The sequence below is a fragment of the Danio rerio genome, chromosome 20 (genome assembly GCF_052040795.2).
Source record: "Danio rerio strain M-AB ecotype USA chromosome 20, GRCz13ab, whole genome shotgun sequence".
In the NCBI taxonomy this organism is placed as follows: Eukaryota; Metazoa; Chordata; class Actinopteri; order Cypriniformes; family Danionidae; genus Danio; species Danio rerio.
In genome coordinates, this window is record NC_141040.1 from 27,013,782 (window position 1) to 27,036,925 (window position 23,144).

Below are 23,144 nucleotides of genomic sequence, written 5' to 3' on the forward strand. Positions count from 1 at the left end.
TCTGGGATCAAGCTGTTTTTTATGAGATTCGTAATGACAGGTAGTTTAAAAGTTTTAGGAGCATTTCCTAAAAGTAGGGATGAATTCAAAACGTTAAGAACAGGTTTAGAAACTTCTGAAAACAATTGTTTTAAAAATTTGGTCGATATAGGACCTAACTATAGACGTTGTTGATTTGGAGGAATTTATCAGTTTAGACAGTTCTTACTCACCTATTGCTACAGTGTGTTAGTAAATTTTGTCAGTCATACTGCAAAAATTGCCAGTAATACTGTAAAATTTAAAAGCGCACTGTAAATTAATAATTACAACTGTGATGTAAAACCACAGTTACAATTGTTCACTTACAGTGCACTTGTAAATTTTGCAGCATTACTGGCACTCAAAGTTGCAGATTATACTGTACATTTTACAGCATTTTACAGTGTGTTTATCTTACCAGACACTGGGTTGTGACATGTAACATGAAGAAATGTTTGAAATCTTAAAACTGTTCCAGAACAAACTGTGGTTTGGAGCATCTAATGGCCACACTTCTCTACATCTCTTTGGCTTGTTATATTTATATATTTCCAAACTTCTTGTAGGCTAAAGTATTAAGCCAAATGGACAATCCAGAACACCGCTCAAAGCTGCCAAGTTATACAATATAATGTAAAATCAATCTCTGCTGGTGTTACAATGCGAAATCCTAGTTAATAAGGATGAAATTGTTTTTGCAGCATAAGATATTTTTTAAGGGGTAATGAATGTGTAAGACTGATGGGCCTGTAAACACCCGGCAGACATAACTAAAATCAATCAATAAGACAGATGTTAATGAATGATATGAACCATTATTCAAATGAATCCTGTCACACTTCACATGATTGCATTAGTTAATGTGTTTGCTGACATGAACTAAAAATGAACAATACTTACACAGCTTTAATTTTTCATTATTCAGTATTTACTAATGTGTTGTTACAATTAACATTGTTGATAACAAGAACTAACAACAAATTGCTTTATTTTCATTCAACAACTTTAACAAAGATGAATAAATTCTGTAAGTAATAAATAAATGATGTCAGAAAATACATAAAAGCACCATTATTATGAAGTATATAATATTCTATTCATCCATTTTCAAAAACATTTTTCTAAGTCAGATCATTGTAATAAAAGGTTAAAAAAATGTGTAAATGTGATTCAATTCAGTGTAACTGTTTAATGCAGCAGCTCATTCTTATGTTTGTGTTCTACACTGCTAAAGAATGTGAGCAAATAAACACCCCCTGCATGATGCATGAAATCATTTAAATCTGAAAAGAGATTTTATTGAGGTCTGACTGGTAATACCGATGATGTTTATTAGCAGAAGATGAACTCTTGACTCTTATTTCTGCAGTAAACACATGTTCTGTGCCCTCTTACTCACCCAGAAGCATTACTGCATCCATCTTCTTGACACTCACTTTCTCTCAGTCTTTCTCCAGGCAAACACCCAAGGCATGTTGCCAAGCTTTGTTAATAAGGTTGACCGAACAGTTCTGCTCATATGCATGTGGCAATTTCCTGGTGTTAATTAGCAGTTGTGAACAATAATTCCACACTCTTGCTGTCTTCTTTATATAATTTAATGAACTCAGTCAAACAGGCAATGAAAACTGTCCAGCACTGTGAGACGCAGCACTGCAATCAGATCTATTAGTGTGCAATAGAATGTTGTAGAGTTAGATTATTATAATATTGTTCTGAATATTTATGCTATTTCATCTGTTTGAGGATGTGATTTTAATTCAATTACACATCCTTGAACACGTTCATCAGTAACTGACTTGATTGGCCTTGAACTTGACTTAAGGAAAAGCCTTAAACGTTCATTCCCTCTACACACTTGTTATTTTTGTTAAAGCGCACACGTCCTGTTATTAGTCTTAAAAATATTATGACTATCATTATTTTAGACTCATTCTGTAAAATTCATAAGTTGATCTGATGGGTTTCTGAATCTTAAAGCAAGATCACCACCTAGTGGCTCAAGCAATGTTTACTTACTCCTGTTTTTTTACACAGCTTTATTTAAACATTGTAAAAGCCAAAAGGTTAAGGTAACTCAAACCATTTAAAGAAACCGATTGCAAAAATTCATTTAAGTTCAAAAGCTAATCCTAATGAATACTGTGAACTTACTCCATTTGAGTAAACGAAACATTTTGACCACAGTAAAACTCGATAAATAATTAGAGTTCAAACCAACTGAGGACTGTAAAACCCAGTAAGTTAAGGCAACTCAAAATGTTTGAGGAAACCGATTGCTACAAACCATTTAAGTTATATATATATATATATTATATATATATAGAATGTATATTATATATATATATATTCTACACTACACTAACCAATGAATTGTTTCACTCAAAATCCTGATGATTTCGTGCAGTATCCAGGCTTCGATAAAAAAAACACATTGTGAGAGATATAAACCTGAAGTTATGTGTATTAAATTTTTTATTGCAATTTAACTATTTCTCTCAATTATTAGATGACAAAAGTATTTCCATTCTGTGTTTACATCTTGCATTTCTGATAAGTTTGAATAGTGCACTAAAGAAAAATAGTTTAATCAAGTGATTTCATATACACATTTCTGGTTTATTTTTCGCAGGTTTTTAACTTAAAGTTTTAAAAAACAAAAAATAAAAATCTGAATCATGTAAATTCTGAATATTGACCCACACTGTCAATTCTGAGATCTCACAAACCCGACCTTTCCTCAGAATTCTGTCTTTTCTCCTGCAACATTTTCTCATAATTGCTAGTTTAAAGACAAGTCCAGTTTTTCAGTATACATTGTAAATATATATAGTATATATACTGACAGGGCAAATAAAAATCTTTTCCATCGTGAAAATAGCGTTTAGCCCTGTATGAGTCTAAAATTTCATTCATAATGGTCTTTAAAATGTCTTAACATTTGTCTTTAAAAAGGCATAAATTTAACTTGCAGAAACCCCACTTAAAGTCCATTTTTTACAAAATTCAAAAATACCTTTACATATCATTTAAAAAAAAACTTTTTTGTGCAAAAATACATTTTAATTGGTTTATTGTGTAAAAGAAACAAGCTTGCATTGCCAGTGTTATTTTTTAAAATAAGTTAATACAGAAATTTAAAGGGTGCACTGACCTTTCCTTTTCCTGCAGTTGTTGCATGCTATTTTTGTATTTAAAATTATTCTGTGTTTGTCCAAACCAATACGAACCTGAATTAAATATTTTATAGGCTACTACTCTTTATGCATGTTATGTTTACAGTAATCTCAGTCAGCTGAAGCTTTCAGATCTCTGACGGATGACTGTTCAGGTCAGGCAGCAACTGTGCTCAGAATAAATCCTGCTCGGGGTAATTCTAGGACATGCTGCAAAATAAACCATCTGTTTATTTCAGGAAAAATGATAAGTAGCTCCTGGGTATGACTTCATCCTGTGCCTGTCTATATTCAACGGTCCTTGCTTTATAATTTGCCCTTGCAGTCATTCTGCAATTACACTGCTCTTCATTCTCCCGTCCTGCTTCGCCCTTCATAACAGTGTGAGATTTTCCAGTGCTTATGCGACATAATGATGCTTTTATTTGCAGTCAGCAAACGGATGTGTCTTTAAGAAGCATGTCGAACTTTGTGTTGTGTTGTGTTGTGTTGTGTTGTGTTGTGTTGTGTGTGTGTGTGTGTGTGTGTGTGTGTGTGTGTGTGTGTGTGTGTGTGTGTGTGTGTGTGTGTGTGTGTGTGTGTGTGTGTAAGCAATTACTCAACTTCTGTTAAACAAAAAAAAGGAGAATTCTGGAAGATTAGATTATTTACCATTGGCAGATTATTTTGCTGGTTATAAGAAAAAACTCATTTTGATATAGTCGGTTTCTTAAAACAGAACCATGTTTGCTTGTGTAGAAAATTATTCTTGATTTTGATCTTGATCTTAACAATATTAAGATATTTAAACTATAAACAATACGAAAAAAACTAAGTAAGAAAAGCATTAATTTCACTATTTATTTTTCCTATATTGAGTCAACTGGTTACCGGGTTTTAGCTTTCTTTACATATGCTGGATAAGTTGACGGTTCATTCCGCTGTGGTGACCCATGATTAATAAAGGGACTAAGCCTGAAAGAATGAATATAAAAAAACTCAGTGAAGTTTGGAACAAGATCAGGGTGAATAAATGTTAATTTTTGGGGTGTACATCCCCTTTTCTCCAATGGTATCTCTCCTTTAATGACTTTGAACGTGGGATGACTGGTACTGTTATGGAACAAAATCAATGCCTAAAGTCTTGAAATAAAAAGCTTGTTGAATATCACAAACTGAAAAAAATAATACACCGTATTAACAAGTTCTTGCATTTTAATGACTTGAATTCCAGGGTTTGTATTTTTAGGTCCTGAAATTTAACATATCTGTTTATTTAAGCTGTGAATATTTCAACGAAAAATATTTTAAACATGTTTTCATACTTAAAAATTCAATAATTCATATTCAATTTTCAGATTTCACTTACAAAATATTCAATACCCTTTAAAAATACGATGTATAATATTCAAAAGGTCATTTTCAGTTCATTTTATTTCAGTTCTAATATTCGCTTCCATAAATTCAGTGGATCAAATTCGACTGATAAAATTCAACATTACATCCGGGAACTGCAGGAGAAGCAATAGATTGCAGATTGAAGATCGCCAGCTGCTCTAGCTTTCACCAGCAGGTGGAGTTGGAATAATGTAAGATTTTTAAACCAGTAAACAGGCGAGAAAAAGGCAAATAAAGGCACAAAAGTAGCATTCAATTTTAATATCAATGCCTTGGACATTATAAATAATAAAAAGTATGAGTAAATGAGGGTTTAGTCATTTATATTTGCCCTTATGTAACGGAAGCCAGCTGGTGATCGCGTAAAGCTCACCCCTCGGATCCAGTGACAGACGTTGTTCTGCAATCTTTTCGGAGCTTGTCTCCCATGCTGGCTCGTTACCTGCTCGGACCGGTGCGGTTACTTGCACATAAACCGTCTTTTGATGAATATGATGTTACACATTGTCTATCTATTGACTCTTTCCATAGACGCGAAGTATTATATTGACAGCTAAAGAATATAAACGTAAGAGAAACAGGAGAGGAAATATTATAATAATACACACTAGATAAGCATTGACAGGGCTAAGAACAATTACGAACAAAGATTTTCAAAACCAGAGAGATTTTATGAGAATGTCACAAAACAGTTTACTTGGAAATGTTAAACAGAGAGTTCAGGTATGATTTAAGGTTGGTTATGGACGGGGCGTCTGATTTAAAATAATTTAACATGCGAATGCATTAAAGGAGCGTCTTCAGTTATTCACACAGAACCGTCTAATATGGCATAACTATAAGGAGCAATGTTTGCGCTGTTTAAACGCAGCTATGTCAGGATTGGGATAGGTTATACATTTTCATCCTTTATTATGATTGTTAATATTATTATTGTATGACATTTTTTTCTAATTTTTGGGGTTCTGCCATGGTTAAATGTTAAACCTGTCTTAGTTTGTCCAGATTATTGTTTTATTGTTATGTAGCCTATAGGCGAGAAAAAGGTAATAACGCAAAAGTGGCAATGTCGCAGCCAATGATAAGTAATAAAATGAGTCGCCTGTGGTTTGATAATAGGCAGTTATAACTGACTTTGTTTTTATTAAACGAGAAAACCGTTAATTATAACTTTTCAGCGACCGTTTGTATTTTATGATTAGCAATGTTGATCTTTTTTGCAGTTATTAAACATAAACTTATTTAAACTGGTTTAAACTTAATATAGTTGTCACTTGAGCTAGTTTCATAAGATTAATGTTTATAATGCGTGGTTTGACATGCGTGGTTGAGGGGTTCCTGCAAAGCAGCTCAATTCATCCTCATGGTATTACTGAGCTGTAATCGCCATCTACTGGAGAGAATGTATTTGCTCATTTATTCTATTAACTCTTTTCTGCAAGTGTGGTTTATGATTTCACAAAGTCAAACCATTATGTTTTTATTTTATATTTTGAGATGATCATATTTAAATATACAATTGCTAGGGTAGCTAATAGTTTCTTTTTTCTTGTTTTTTTTTAAAAATCAGTAGCTTATAAAATCATAATTTTTGCTTGACAAAGTTATTAGTTTAGGATTCTGGATGCATTTTTGCTGTGTTGGAAACTCATAAGCTCACACTAATCAATTATATTATCAGAAATTACAGATATAAGAAATCCATTAATATTCATCACTCTTTTTACAATTATACAAGCAATTTCGCGCTGACGTCAGCTCCACTTTCGGAAATGGTAAACAGCAAGGTGTTATTCATATAAGCCCAAGCATGACATATGTCATGATTAATATAATGATCGAAATACTCTTGTAGGCTATTCTTATGCTTGGCCAAATGTCATGACTTTCACTTTCATTTTACATTATTATGCACACGCCCAGATGTCATCTGAAACTTTGGAAGAATTCCTATCATATATTGGCAGCCAACCAGCATCTCTTAATCAGTTTGCTGTGGGGCGCTGGCTCTGACTGGCCACCGGAGCTCGCGGCCACTCGTTCGACTTTGTCGTGAGCAAGCCGCACAGCACATGCATAAAAACGTCAATCACTTCATTCATTCATCAATTCATTCATTTTCCTTCTGCTTCGTCTCTATTTTAGAGGAAAAGCAATAATCTGGACAAACTAAAGACATGTTGCAAACATTTAACCATGGCAGAACCCCAAAAACTAGAAAAAAAGAAGAGAAAGACGATAGCAAAGTGATAGCTAAAAAGGATCAATAGAAATATTAATTTAGAATCACGGATGACTTATTTAAGCGCAATAGCCCAATACATGTCATAAAATAATAATAAAAATCATAATTTAAATAATTAAATTATAACCTATCCCAATCCTGACATAGCTGCGTTTAAACAGCGCAAACATTGCTCCTTATAGTTATGCCATATTAGACGGTTCTGTGTGAATAACTGAAGACGCTCCTTTAATGCATTCGCATGTTAAATTATTTTAAATCAGACGCCCCGTCCATAACCAACCTTAAATCATACCTGAACTCTCTGTTTAACATTTCCAAGTAAACTGTTTTGTGACATTCTCATAAAATCTCTCTGGTTTTGAAAATCTTTGTTCGTAATTGTTCTTAGCCCTGTCAATGCTTATCTAGTGTGTATTATTATAATATTTCCTCTCCTGTTTCTCTTACGTTTATATTCTTTAGCTGTCAATATAATACTTCGCGTCTATGGAAAGAGTCAATAGATAGACAATGTGTAACATCATATTCATCAAAAGACGGTTTATGTGCAAGTAACCGCACCGGTCCGAGCAGGTAACGAGCCAGCATGGGAGACAAGCTCCGAAAAGATTGCAGAACAACGTCTGTCACTGGATCCGAGGGGTGAGCTTTACGCGATCACCAGCTGGCTTCCGTTACATAAGGGCAAATATAAATGACTAAACCCTCATTTACTCATACTTTTTATTATTTATAATGTCCAAGGCATTGATATTAAAATTGAATGCTACTTTTGTGCCTTTAATAGCCTTTTTCTCGCCTGTTTACTGGTTTAAAAATCTTACATTATTCCAACTCCACCTGCTGGTGAAAGCTAGAGCAGCTGGCGATCTTCAATCTGCAATCTATTGCTTCTCCTGCAGTTCCCGGATGTAATGTTGAATTTTATCAGTCGAATTTGATCCACTGAATTTATGGAATATGAATATTAGAACTAAAATAAAATGAACTGAAAATGACCTTTTGAATATTATACATCGTATTTTTAAAGGGTATTGAATATTTTGTAAGTGAAATCTGAAAATTGAATATGAATTATTGAATTTTTAAGTATGAAAACATGTTTGAAATATTTTTCGTTGAAATATTCACAGCTTAAATAAACAGATATGTTAAATTTCAGGACCTAAAAATACAAACCCTGGAATTCAAGTCATTAAAATGCAAGAACTTGTTAATTCGGTGTATTATTTTTTTCAGTTTGTGATATTCAACAAGCTTTTTATTTCAAGACTTTTGGCATTGATTTTGTTCCATATACTGTTTTCATCTCTAAAGAAAACATCCAATGAGACAATAGTAGCTCAAAATACCACTAGAATTCATGAACTTCACACCCATCTCACAAAGCTTAATCATTCAAGCTAGTTCGTCAACGTGACAAGGAGTTCATTAACTCGACAGCCTCCACAGTCGACTCGCCAGCTTTCAATCCAATAGAAGTTTACATAATGAATATATAGGATGACAAACCACAACTGAGTAACAGGCTTACTGTCAATATAATATGGAATTCTGTTTCCCTGTTTCGCCTCAGTTTTGGGTTCCTGCTATGCTTACAGATCACAGGGCCAAGCTCGAAAATGATTATTAGCGAAAACAGCAAAACTGCGTTGCGCCCACAAAGGGAACACAAAACTATGGGTAAAGGGTCAATTCAACTCGACACAACACCACAACCGCTGAGAAATGTTTTCAGCACTTTTAGAATGAACTGAAGTAGTTTTGAAGGCAGATTTTAGTACTTAGGTGCATAATGAGTGAAAATAATAGGCCTACTAAATAATATTCGTTTACTTGTAAAACGTGTGGAGAAATAAGCGTCCAGTTTGCCTGACTAGAGAATAATGATGTATTTCGTTATTTGTTTTGAAGCAGGGGTGCTCAATCCTGTTCCTGGAGAGCCACCTTCCTGCAGATTTCAGTTGCTACCCATATCAAACACACCTGCCTGTAATTATCAAGTGGTGTTCAGGTCCTAATTAATTGGTTCAAGTGTGTTTGATATGGGTAGCAACTGAAATCTGCAGGAAGATGGCTCTCCAGGAACAGGATTGAGCACCCCTGTTTTGAAGGATTGGAGTGACATCTAGTGATGACAAGCGGAAATGTGTTCAGGCAAAATAATGTTGCCCTTTTGTGGTATATTTTTGTTTTATTTTATATAATTTATTTTATTCCTTCATTTTTAGCCCTTCATATTTCATTTTTACTTAGGGAAAATTGGATTATACAATTAGTGAAAACTGAAGTAGAAATATTTTTTTCATTCATTATCTTCATTCATTCATTTTTTTTTTCGGCTTAGTCCCTTTATTAATCAGGGGTAGCCACAGTGGAATGAACTGCCTTTTCTTGTTCTATTAATTATATTTACTCTTAAATAAATGAAAACCATACATTTTGGGTATGTCTTGCTGATTTATTTACACATATCTCTGTATTTCAGATTACCAGGGTGCGAATATTACATTGACGATTGGGGAGTCAACGTTTCGGTATTGTTAGTTTGAGTAATTTAAATTAAATCTAATTTATTAATAAAATGTATTTAAGTTTTCAGTGTTTTGGGGATATTTAATGTATTCTGACCTACAGTATCCTCTGATTAGCTATTTTAGAGATTACTGTAGGTCAAACTGTACAAACTCTAATTTGACTTTACTTTTAAGCTATATGTAAAAACAAACACCTATTTTATGAGAAAATAGTCTTGCGAACTCTTATGTTGTCTATCGGTGCTCTACATCTGCCAGTTGTATGGTCAGTGGTATTAACCGTTAAAGGGGTTGTCAAATGTATACTTATAATATCTATTTTTAATGATTCATATTAAAGATACAGACCAGAGAAAGCTATTTCTTACTATTAAAGGGTTGACCCCCCATACATTTTTTTTGATGTTCTTTGGGATGAATAAGCGTTAAATAGGAGGGTCAGCCCCCCCAAAACCCCTTGTAATTTGCATTCTGGAGATTACAGAAAAGTACTTTTCATCATACAGAACTCATGTAGATTATGTAATTAACACTAAGCACCTTAAAATGGTATTACATCTGAGATTTTGAACAACAATTAAACCACTGGAGTTTGATAGACAGACCATTTTTAGTGCTAAAGTTTTGAAAAAAAAAGATTACATTGTAATTAAAATGGAAATACATTCGGTAGTCTGTAGATTATTTTAATCTCTACAGATTATGTACTACATAAAAGACTACAAGGAGAAACACTTGACATACAGCACTTATATTTTGAGTTATGACAGAACTGCAGATATCATTAGAAAAGAGCCAACTAGTTTCTTACAAGGAATCTGACCTACAAAAGTGCTGATGTGCAGGTGTGACCTAGAAGACAAGTGATTTCCTCTTTGAGTGTTATTCCTACTCTAACAGTAAAAATCCAAATCATACAAATATATGAAAACACTGCATACAAAAAAGAGAAAGAATAGCACCTTAAAAGACTTGTCCAGTTATCATAGACAAACAGAGCACCTTTTATCAAGCACCATTTCTCCCAATCACATACACTGTTCAAATGTTTGGTGTCAGTACATTTTATTTATTTGAAAAAATGTCTGCTCACTATATTAGTGTTGAAATAAAAAAAAGTTATTCAATATTATATATCACAGGCCTCAAACATTTGAACTGTGAAGTAATTGTGATTGATGTTAATAACTGAGTAAAATGTCAAAGTTAAGAGAGCTGTTCTCTTAACTTTGAGCCATTATGCTGATCTGATACCATAGATATACAGTATACATGTGTTTATCTATGATCTGATACAATTAAGGTTTACCAATCCAGTCCAATGGCCCCAATTAAGTGCAGTCCACTGAGGAGTTTTTTTACACTTGTAAATAGTGCTTACTGTTTAAAACTTTAATAATGTCTATTCAGAAGTAACTTGTAAATGTAACTGCTTTTGTTTCTAATTCATCCCACACATTTAAAAAAAAATGTTCAAGTTGATAAAAAGAGAAATGTTTTGATCAATCTGCTTTTGTTTGGTCCTGCATCTGGTGTGAAGTGAGGTCAGGTTTCAAAGTCGACTGCTTGAGAGACGTCCAGGAGAGGGGCTCCGACTATGACTGGCCATCTGACAGACAGAATAAAAGACAGGCTTAAAATCCTTCACAAATCAGGCGGAAGTCATTTACTGTAATGCCTCACAGAATAATTTAAAAAAAGTGTAAAGAAATTGTACTAACCGTCAGTTTCAATGAGGAAGCATGTGCAAAAGAGATATTAAGAAAACGTAATTCTTAATGCTACAATAAGATGTGGACTATTGATGTTTGAGAAACTGTTCAAACTCTGACATTTTTTACTCATCCTTATTTTAAACATGCTTGACTGACTTTCTTCTGAAGTACAAAAAGATGATGTTTAGCACAATGCCAGAGCAAATATAAAGAAAATTTCCATATAATGAGAGTGTATGAAGCCTGAGGCTGTAAAAGGCACCAAAAAATCTATTAAAAAGGGGATCAGATAATTTATGTGCCATATTAAAAATCTACAATATATTAGAGTAAGGAACAAACTTACTTAAATCATTATTCACTGGAAATCTTGCTTGAAAGGTTGGAAAATAATGGGTGATTGTAGCCAAAATGCTACCAAAATGTCCCACAAATGCCCATGCACACTTTAAGTGAATTTGGAAATGAGTAAAAAGCACATGTTATTATGTTTAGATCTGGACATGCATTAAATCTTGTTACAATCAATCACACTCATTTCTACTGCGCATATCAATGCAATAGCCAATCAGAGCCATATAAATTTGTCACTGCTGAATCACCAGTTTTGTTGAGTGTGTCTGCTGACTAAAATACATTCTCAGAATATGAAAATATCTTGGTTGTTGCAATATATAATTAATCACAATTATTTAATCAAGAGACTAATCATCAATAGTTCCTGTTTAGTATTTGGCATAAAAGACAACACTAATTAGTAAAAGCTGTTTCAATTGTCCTGTAATATTTTCCATGAAAATCAATTTATAATAAACCTTATTTCTGATTCTGCTCGACAGCCACAGTCACCATTCATTTTCACTGTATCAAAAACAGCAGCTTAACCTACTATAAACAAATGTATGTTCCGAAGAGAAAGTCATAAATAAGGGTGAAAAATTATGACAGTCTTTCAGTTTTAAGGCTTTGACTCTGAAGGCTGGACTTGACTTGGGTTTTCAGTAGAAACTCACAAATGTGCGGCTGGGGCTTCCTGAGCGAGAGCGAACAGGACTGGAGCTACGACTCCGGCTTTTCCACTAGAAAAAACATTCAAGCATAATTTTTTAATTCTTCAGTTGTACTATTTATATTTGAAAATGTATCAGTTTATTTATATAATCATACATAATTACATTTTACCTGATAAAAATATATAATTCTATAACAATTATATTTGAACCCCATTAAAATCCATCAATAAAATGATCTAAGAATTCCAACTAAATCCTAATCTGTCATGACTAGTATGAATGCTTCTATGACGGATGACTTCTAAAGAGTCTCCACATACCAGAGCTCCTCTCCTAGTGACCGCTTCTCCCTTCAGTATGACAGTGTCTCCCTCCAGCAGCGCAGGCCACACGTGAAATGCCACCAGTGGAGCCGTGAACTCAGAGTCAAAACTGCGCCGGTACCTGAAATAAAGAGGAAGAGGTGTGTCACTCTTTTACACTTCTATGTGTATCTCAGCTTGGCTTTTTTTCTTCTAATGAAGCACTGGTAAAAGTAAAAAGTTAAGAGTCATCTTAAAGTGTGGACTGCATGCTAGTTATCACAAAAATGAAAACAAAATCATAATTGACTCACTTTCTTTATTTCTTTACCCACTTTCATATTTGACTTTCACTATCTTTTCTTCTCGTTCATCCAAATAATTCAGAAAGAGATTTAAAAAAATTAATTATGAGGACTTATGAATTGGTTTATCCCAGGTGTGCTTAACACTGTTCCTGGAGATCTACCTTCCTGCAGATTTCAGTTGCTACCCATTTCAAACACACCTGCCTGTAATTATCAAGTGCTGATCAGGTCCTATTAAATTGGTTCAGGTGTGTTGGATCAGGGTAGGAGCTGAGCTTTGCAGGAAGGTAGATCTCCAGGGGGGTATTCCAGAAAGCTGGGTTAACTTACCATCTGCTAAAACCTAAACTCTCGGTTGATTTACCCAAAACCTGCTTACCGCGAGTATGTTGGTTCCAAAACAGGTGACAAGAGTTAGTTAAATCAACCTCCTGAAGATAACCGCGGGTTAATGCGCGTGCACGGCACACACCTGAAGGCATTTTCAGTAGATCGCCGAATTCACGAGTCACCATAGAAAGTCACGGTGAGAAAAAAAGGGCAACGCACTTTACAGAGGCGAAGCTGGAGGTTTTAAACACAGAGATTACACATCTGCTTCAACGAAGGAAAGAAATATAGAATAAGAAATAGATAAGAAAATAAAAAATAAATAATAAGAAAATTTATTAATTGATTAAATTACACATGTCACCCTCCATTTTATTGTAATGATAAATTAAACTACTCTTTAACATCCTTTTTGAGTATGTTGTGTAACCATTCATGCATTTAATTTTCCTTCCATTAATTTCTTAAGGCCACAATATGTGTATTGACTAATAAGGCTTATAGAAATTGTAATCTTTCTGGAGCTAGAATTCTGTCCAAAGTCATTTAACACAGAAACATTATCATAAAAGGTAATATTTAATTACTGGAGCTCTTTATTTAACACTCTAGAATATTCTTTCTGACATGCAGCTAAAAGAAAGAGGCCTGTCTAACTGCTGTGTCCTATAATAAAGGCTTTTCAGTGGTTGAGTTTTTGACTTAAACCACACACTCTGTCACTGTTGTAAGTGATTGTTGTCAGATAGCTTTAAGTTCTTTTTATTTTGCATGCAGACGAAGTTCCTTCTGCCTCAACTAACAAGCAGTGTAAGAATTTTCTGCACTTTTCCATATTTGAATATTACTCTTGGATCACAAAATCTTTTATCTACATATTTAAATTCTAAAGTAGCTGTATAAGGTCCATCTTCAAAGATAAATAAAGTCACATGAGCATCAACTTAAGGTGAGAAATGTATATGAAAAATATGTTACACGTTTAAAGGTGCGTGTGTAAAGCAGTGTACAAAATCATTCATTTTATTTCAGGAAATGAAGAAATGAACAGACCAAACTATTTGATTAAACATAGTTTTTTGACTAATTATATTTTTTTTAGCACTCTTCCATCTGTTTTGTCTGCTTGGGTCACTGAGATTTCCTCTGGGTCAGGCTGCAGGTACGTGTCATCGTATAAGGCAGAAAAGGGTATCTTTTGTCCTCCAGCAAGTAACAATGTAGTGCCTATGATTCTATTGTATAATACAAATATAATAAAAATAAACATTGTGTTAAGCAACATTTGCTTTATAGTTTTTTTTTTTTTTTTACTATATTTGTATTATACACTTGTATCATTATTTCCTGAAAATCAGCCATTTAGCCTCAACATAGTGATGAGGTGGGGTGTGTGATGAGCTGGTAAGTGGAAGCAGTAAAGAGTTTAATAGTTGAAACATCAAAAGATTAAGGATAGAAAATTAAGTTGTACCTGCACACTTATACTTTGGACAAATTTTATATTATCAGTGTCCTTTAGTGACTGATGGAGCTTTAAAATCGGCTGCAATTAATGCACACAATAGCATTTAGAAACCCTGAAAAAAAATTATATTAAAAAATGTAGGTGTGTGTGCGTGAATGTATATATATAAGAACGACGTCCTACATCTTAAATTAAAGATATATTTTCCTACAAAAGACAAAGCTGCCACTTATAATATTATACAGAAATGTGAGGGTGCAGAAGGAGAGAAAAAACACACAATCTTTATGTGAGATTCGAACTCACTCCGTTGTGCGCTCCGTTGTTCTTTATCGACGCACTGTCCACTACTCTATTCCCGTGCTCTGAATCTTCTGTGTAATGATACGCAGTGATTTATGACCAAGGAACTGTACGAAAGTGTAAAAAACAGTTCAGTGCCAGGCGTACTGTACAGGTGGTCCTACTGCCACATTGTACAGTTGCCTAAAATGCCGACGCGAATACAAAGAGCTGCACTGAATGTTTTTTATGATAAGCGCAGACCCGCGGTTTGTCACATTTGATTTCAAAAAGGTTTGTTAAATACATTAACATTATGAATTTGGTTATGAAAAAAACTATGCACTTATAACCCTCTCACAACGAAAAAACTTGTATTTGTGTGTCCATATCCATAAATATTCCCATCAAAAGAGCATGCATTGCTCAGTAAACTCTCTAAAACAGACAAACTCTAAAACATAGCAACTTACTCTCTGAACATAACCTGCTCCGGAGCAGGTTATCTTCAGAGAGTAAGTTGCTATGGCTACTTAACATACCCAGAAGTTACCTCCGATTTTGGAACCAAAGTTGAGGTTATCCACCTACATACTCTCAAACTTACCCGGGTATGTCACATAACCTGCTTTCTGGAACAGCCCCCAGGAACAGGGTTGAGCAGCCCTGGTTTTAACCCAAGTCTTGTGAAGAGACACAGATGTTTTATATGATGAAAAGATCAAATTTGGACTTTTATCCACATTGATTAGCAATGTTTAAAGTGTTCTGATTTGGTCATACATGCTTGCTTGACACAGTAGAACCAATGAGGTGAGGTGTCAAGCAAGTGTAGTTGAGCTTCTGTTTGTGTTTACTGATCAATGTGTTGATATAAATAAAGTCTATCTTAAACCAGTGTTTATCTCATGAAATAATGTTTGTCTTTAGACTACTTGGATTAAACCTCTTCGTTCACTTGATCTCTTTATGAAAATTTTGAAGCATCAGGTTTAGTTTTGATGTTCCCTTTAACACATTTTGTTGAACACAAGTTACTTTGCAACTAAATGCCAACTCATTCTTGTTCGAGTATTCAGAGAAAGGTTAGGGTTAGTTGAAGTAAATTGATGTACTTACAAAGTTTCTTATAATCAGGAGAATGTCTACTAATAGTCTTATGAGAATTAGTTGGCATGTAGTTGCAGTGTAACATAAAATCAAGGAAATGTGTTAAAGGGACCATCAGAATAAAGTGATACCAACCATTTTTATTTTAGGCTGAACTTGCATCTGGTATTACTTTAAGTGATAGTTCATGCAAAAATAAATATTTTGTCATCATTTATTCACTCTTAACTTGTCACAAACATATGACAACAAAAGGAGATATTTAGAAAAATGCTGGAAACATGTAACCATTGACTTCCATGGTATTTGTTTTTCCTGCTTTGGATGTCAATGGATACATGTTTGCAACATCCTTCAAAATATCTTGTTTTGTGTTCAACAGAAGAAAGTAAATAGAAACTCTCAAGAGTTTGGAACCACTTGAGAGTGAGTAAATGGTGAGTAAACTGATATTTTTGGGTGAACTATTATACATTTAAGGAGAATTCAACTTTTAAAGATGCATCTGAAAGCCATTGTGACTTTGAAGTTGTGTTTGATTTCTGAGCTCCACTCACTTAACATCACTGTAGAGTTCTCCATCTGAGCTGAAGGCCAGGTCCAGGGGAGGGTCCAAAGTTTGCATGGCGAAAGCTATTCGACAGGCTTCTCTAATGAAGCTGCTGATCAGAACAAAGTCCACCTCCGGAGGGAACGAGATGCGCGGGTTTACGTTCATCGCGTTAATCACATCCTAAACAGACAGAAATAAAACAAATACATTTCAGTGCTATTGGGCAACAGTAGGCGGGGCAGTTGGTAGCACTGTTGCCTCACAGTAAGAAGGTCACTGGTTCGAGCCTTGGCTGGGTCAGTTGGCATTTCTGTGTGGAGTTTGCATGTTCTCCCTGTGTTGATGTGGGTTTCCTCCGGGTGCTCCGGTTTCCCCCTACAGTTCCAAAGATATGTCAATTGGGAAAGATAAATTATTCGTAGTTTATATGTGTAAATGAGAGTGTATGGGTGTTTCCCAGTGATGGGTTGCAGCTGGAAGGGCATCCGCTGAGTAAAACATATGCTGGATAAGTTGGCGGTTCATTCCGTTGTGGCGACCCCAGATTAATAAAGAGACTAACTCGAAAAGAAAATGAATAAATGGGCAACAGTAAAAAAATAAAAATAAAAAAATAAAAAAAACAGGTGTACACAACAGCGTAAGTATTTTGAAATAAAACTGTAAAATAAAATGAAGACATGGTCAAATAAGTGAAAGTCCTAAAACAACCAAATGTAAAATAAAGCTAATTAAACTTAATAGGAATAAACAAACAAACTGTAACTATAATTGTTACTATTTACTTTAACTAAAATGAAAGCTGAATATATAAAAATGAAAAGTGATTCAAGAACGTTTAGATATAATATAATACTAAAATAATTTAAAACGTTTCAGTGAATGTAAGGGCTGCATGGGCTTGTTTACAAAAATGCACTGGTGTGTGCAGCCAATTTTGAACTTACATTAATGCTGGTCTGAACATCATACAGGTCCAGATTTCTCACAATATAATCCACCACTGCATCCTCCAGACTCTCAGGGCCAATGTGAGTGGAGGAAAGTGTCTTCCTCACACGTAATTTAAACTGCCGATAGGCCAGCTTAGCTGCCTGAAAAGATTCCTGTTGGACAGTACGAAAACAAATAAAATAAAATAAAATTTAATTAATATAATGTAAAATAAAAAAATTATAAAATACAATATATACAATACAGTACAGTACAGTACAGTACAGTAGAGTACAGTACAGTACAATACAATATATTTTTTGGAAAAAAAAACTGTAAAAATGCAAAAAAAATGTAAAACACATAAAATGGCTAATATATAGAGTGTTAAATATATGAATGTGACCCCTTTAAGGTGGTCTATAAACTCACAATCAAAAATGTATCAAAAATAATAAAAAATTACTATAACTGTAAAATGACTGGAAATTATATTAACACCTTGATAATCAGAGCTCTTCTTACCACAGCAGCAATGAACAGGATCCTCTGGACTGTTTCCAGGTCATCAATGTATTTGAGCAGGAGACTCTGGGACTCTAGCCTCTCAGTGGCATACAGATCTGAGAAACGGGAGACCAATCGAGCGTGTCGAGAGGAGCTGGTGAGCTGTGCACGTGTAGGAGATTCACCCCGGACAGGACTAACTGATCGACTTCGGCGCAGAAGCGGACTAGGTGAACGGCTCTTGGCTAACCTGTCAGTTATATAAAGCAGTAAGTTATAGGCTTGCAAAAATTGCTTTTGCCATAAGCAATAAGATGTTTCTGTCAGCTTTACCTGTCCTGCAGAACAGTTTTCTCAGCATTGAGGAAGGAAACCTCATCTCGCAGGATTCTCACCTGCCTCTCATAATCATCCAGGACATCTAGCTTTCTCTTATACAGATCAAGCTGGTCTTGTGCAACTCGCAACCTGACACAAAGAATCATCATGATTGAACATAAAGGAATTTTGAATTCTCAAACATCTAGTGCACAAGTCTTACGGCTCATACCAATGTCTAAAAGGCAAACACACAAAGACGTAACAGACATTTGGACTAGAGTTCACCATCTCTGACTCACTCTGACTTCAGATGTAGTATTTCATCCTCTGTGGCCAACAGGGTGGTTGCAGATTTATTTTTTGTTGAATCCAGTTCAATATGGGTGTCAACAAGCCTGAGAAAATATGACATTTTTACAAAAATTTAAAATATATATAAATATATATATATATATATATATATATATATATATATATATATATATATATATATATATATATATATATATATATATATATATATATAATTTAAATGCTTTATATATAATTTAAATGCTTTATGATAATTGGCTGATAGACCTTACATTGTTTATTAGCAAATAATGTACACATGAGGTGTAAAGGCCACTCCACTTTATATGGTGGTGGTGGCTGCATCACCACCTTGGGTGTGCATTATTTTTCTAATAATTCAACAGCCCATCATCAATTATTCCCTACTAATTTGATTAAAGTGGAAAAAAGGAAAAAATCTAATTTCTGTACAATAGTGTGATGTGTATTAGGTTATTGGTATGAAATGAATTCAACTGTTGTGAACAAAAATAAGGTAAAAATAGCATAGTTATGCATTAAAATAAATGTATTATTTCCGTAAATACAAACTAACACTCACATTGTTACAAAGCTTTTTCGCTAGACTTCTGTATGTGATCATTTCTTTGAACATGGAAAGCATTTATAGCTTCACTTTTTCCACATTTTTTGTTACAGCTTCATTCCAAAATGGATTAAATTCCGTTTTTTCCTCAACATTCTACACACAATAGCCCATAATGACATAGTGAAAAATATTTTTTTTAAATTGTAGCAAATTTATTAAAAATAAAAACCTGAAAAATCTAATGTAGAAGAGCATTTACAGCCTTTGCTGTGAGGGTCTAAATTGAGCTCAGGTACATTCTGTTTCCACTGATCATTCTTGAAATGTTTCAGCAGCTTAACTGGAGTTCACCTGTGGTCAATTCAGATGATTGGACATGATTTTAAAAGACATACACCTGTCTATAGAAGGTCCCAGGGTTGACAGTGCATGTCAAAGTACAAACCAAGCATGAAGAAAAAGGAATTGTCTGTAGACCTCCAAGACAGGATTGTCTCGAGGCGCAATGCTGGGAAAGGTTACAGAAAAATTTCTGCTGCATGAAAGTTCCAATGAGCACAGTGGCCTCCATCATCCGTAATTGGAAGATGTTTGAAACCACTAGGACTCTTCCTAGAGCTGGCCGGCCATCTAAGCTGATGGACGAGAAGGGCCTTAGTCAGGGAGGTGATCGATAACCTGATGGTCACTGTCACTGTCTGAGCTCCAGGCTTTTTCTGTGGAGAGAGGAGAACCTAACAGAAGGACAACCATCTATGCAGCAATCCACCAATCATGTCTGTATGGTAGAGTGACCAGACTGAAGCCACTCTCCGTCAGGAATTTCCCAAAAGGCATCTGAAGGACTGTCAGACCATAAGAAACAAAATACTCGTTGGTCTGACGAGACTATTTAACTCTTTGGAGTGAATGCCAGGTGTTACATTTGGAGCAAACCAGGCACTGCTCATCACCAGGCTAATAACATCCCTACAGTGAAGCATGGTGGTGGCAGCATCATGCTGTGGGGATGTTTTTCAGCAGCGGGAATTGGAAGACTAGTCAGAATAGAGGGAAAGATGAATGCAGCAATGTACAGAGACATCCTGAAGGACGATGATCCAAAGCACATGGCCAAAATATCAATGGAGTGACTTCACAACAGCTCTGTAAATGTCCTTGAGTGGCCCAGCCAGAGCCCAGAACTAAATCCTATTGAACATCTCTGGAAAGATTCATGTCTTTTAGATACAGACATAACTTAATAAATAATAATGATACCATTTAAAAAGTTTACATCTCTTAATATATTGGTTAAAATATATATATATTTTTTTAATTATGTGTATTTTGATCTGAAAGCATTTGTAAAGTTTTATTCTCTCATTAAAATGTTTTTTATAGATAAAAATAAAATAAGACCTATAATGTGTATTGGAAGGGTGCATTTTCATTCCATTGCAACTTTAATCTGCTTTAGACTTGGTGCTAATCAATACTGACTCCCGTTTTACTGAGTCCAGCTCTATACGTGTAGAGCACAGCTGGTCTTCAATTTTCTGCAAGTTGCTCTCATGCACTGAGGACAGCTCACGAATCTTCCGATCTTTCTCCACAGATTCCTGATTAGTACATACAAAAACATACAAGCACCAGCACAGATATACACACATAAGAACAGTATAACTGAAATCATAAGTTTGTTACTGAAAAAAATAACATGTCAAGTCAGCACTAAAGACAGCGCCAATCCAGCCGACCTGAATGAGGCTGAGACTGGTATCTGAGGAGACAGCTGAAGCTGCAATGGTGAAGCAAGAGCCAAGCCATGGCAAAAGGCGAGATTTCAGTGTGTCGACTCCTGAATAATGTCCACCTGCAGAAGAAGGAGGACTGAGAACATTAATGTTGAACAGAGGTAAATGAAACAATAGTGTTCATGAATACTGAGAGTAAAGAGAAGGACAGATCTATTTGTTACCCTCTTGTGCTGTAAGGTTGAGTATGGTGAACAATTGACCCTGTATTTTTGAGGTAAGCTCGACTAGTTCACAGCACCTATTTAGGTTCTGGTCACACGAATAAACCTGTGAGACAATATGATTAACAAATGTCAGAAAATAAGACATAAGACATGTTTTAAGAAAATATATAAGACATAGCATTTTTTTTTTGTAACTTCAGGCTTAAAAAGAGAGTGAAATAGTAGCTGTGGAAATAGCTCTGAACAGCAAACATGTGCTGAATTGGATATTGTTCTTCCTGATCAGGCAGCATGAAAACACTAGTTTTTATTGCAATTCTTTGCTTGGTATGCAAACAAGTACTAAACAACTTAATTGAAAAATTAAGGTTTATCAAATGCAAGCTATTAATGTTTTTATTTCTCTGACAAATATCATAAAGTCAGAAATATGTTGAATTACTTTATTAGAATAAAGCTTTTCATGTAAATGTAATTTTGTTTATTTTGTTAACAGGTGGCTTGCTGCATTTTGAATGTCAGTAATTTTACTTAGGACAACTTTTTCTAATATAAATAATAAAAATGGGCATCATGGTGGTGCACTAGTTAGCACTGTTGCCTCACAGCAAGAAGGTTGCTGGTTCAAGACCAGATTTCTGTGTGGAGGTTGCATGTTTTACCCGTGTTGGGTGCTCTGGTTTCCCCCACAGTCCAAAGACATGAGGTGTGTGAACTGAATAAGCTAAATTGCCCGTAGTGTATGTATGTGAATGCAAGAGTGCATGGGTGTTTCCCAGTGTTGCAACTGGAAGGTCATCCTGGATAAGTTGGTGGTTCATTCCACTGCGGCGACCCCTTAAGTGACTAAGCTGAAAATCACATAAATGAATGAATAAAATAATAAAAATTATGTATAGATGTTGTTATACAGGAGTGATAATATTTCTATGTGAACATACATTTTTTTCTGTTAGGAGATGTAAATATTACTTGTCCAATATTTATTTAAGGTTTGAAATTTGTTATTGTGATCATTATGTTTTGATATTGGGTATTAATAACCTAATAAAAAGTGAAAATTAAAGAAAAGATAAACGAACGTTGAAATAGGTCTAACTATAGCGAAAAGTCTAAAGAAAATTGTATTGTGTAGTTCTGCCAAAAAAAACTGAACGTTAAGAAACTGCCAAAGAAACTAAACTGAATATCGCACTGCCTGTTGTACATGTCCCCATGAAGAGAGAAGACAGTCATGAGTACGTCCATTCAGAAAACGCATGCCAGGCAGGAGCGCGCACGTCTCTTCTCATCCAATCAGACGTGCAAAGGAAAAGAGAGGTCGGTGTCCTGACAACGAGCGTCCATAGAAACCAAACTCAACCAGCCACAAAAGCAACTCTAAAGCGAATGTTCAAACTCAGCTCCTCTATTGCTAAATAGAAGCACAAAGCAAGACGTTCTTGCGCATATAAATTAAGAAAGCCTGACAACTAATCTAATATAGTTTATCCGTCTGACATCTGTAGGTTGTTGTGCATGTTGAGCTGTGCAAAACTCGAGGCACAAAGCACGTAACGTTAGCCTACTACATAAAATTCAAACAATTCATACGCATAAAAACACAATCTGCAAATGCACATGCTATCATAAACATAGTCAACAGAAGTTTAGTAATTAGTCAAATTAAGTTTAGTTAACTAGCAGCTATATGCTAGTGGTTGAACAGATTAAGTGCAGCTTGAATTATTAATGACTTACATGATAGTCTTTGTACCAAGCGTCTAGTTTGTCCTGCAATACACTGTACGGAGAGGAGTTCACTAGTCTTCTCAAAGTGTCAGCCATGGCTGCGGATCTGCTGCTGTAATCCTGCTACAGGACGTCCCAGTGCACTAAATCCAGCGGCGCGGGTGCGCGCGTTGTATTTATACTGCTAGTAAAAGCCACCATTCACTCCCTTGACTTTCACTGAAACCATGGACGCGCTTTTAGTTGTAGCAACGGTTTGCTAGTCTTCTCGGTTTAAGGAAATATAGCTGTAGAAGGACAATGTGGACAGCCTGAACCAAGAGTTGTTCTTCATCACTGGATCTTATTATGTTACTCAGTGTCTCT

At 34.9% G+C, this 23,144-nt stretch overlaps 1 protein-coding gene across 2 annotated transcripts; it reads right to left on the reverse strand.

The window, feature by feature from the left end:
• Positions 1 to 9,950: 9,950 nt before the first annotated feature.
• On the reverse strand, positions 9,951 to 22,929 carry spata18 (spermatogenesis associated 18). 2 transcript variants are annotated; one of them, XR_015517602.1, is made up of 12 exons: positions 22,788 to 22,929; positions 21,045 to 21,150; positions 20,824 to 20,939; positions 20,567 to 20,685; positions 18,501 to 18,596; positions 18,214 to 18,348; positions 17,899 to 18,130; positions 17,388 to 17,546; positions 16,445 to 16,620; positions 12,408 to 12,531; positions 11,081 to 12,153; positions 9,951 to 10,968 (listed from the first exon to the last, which is right to left on the reverse strand). XR_015517602.1 is itself a non-coding variant. In NM_001018678.1 (12 exon segments), coding segments are annotated over 12 exon segments (1,473 nt in total). In that variant the 5' UTR covers positions 22,875 to 22,927; the 3' UTR covers positions 9,951 to 10,911.
• Between the last annotated feature and the right edge of the window lie 215 nt (positions 22,930 to 23,144).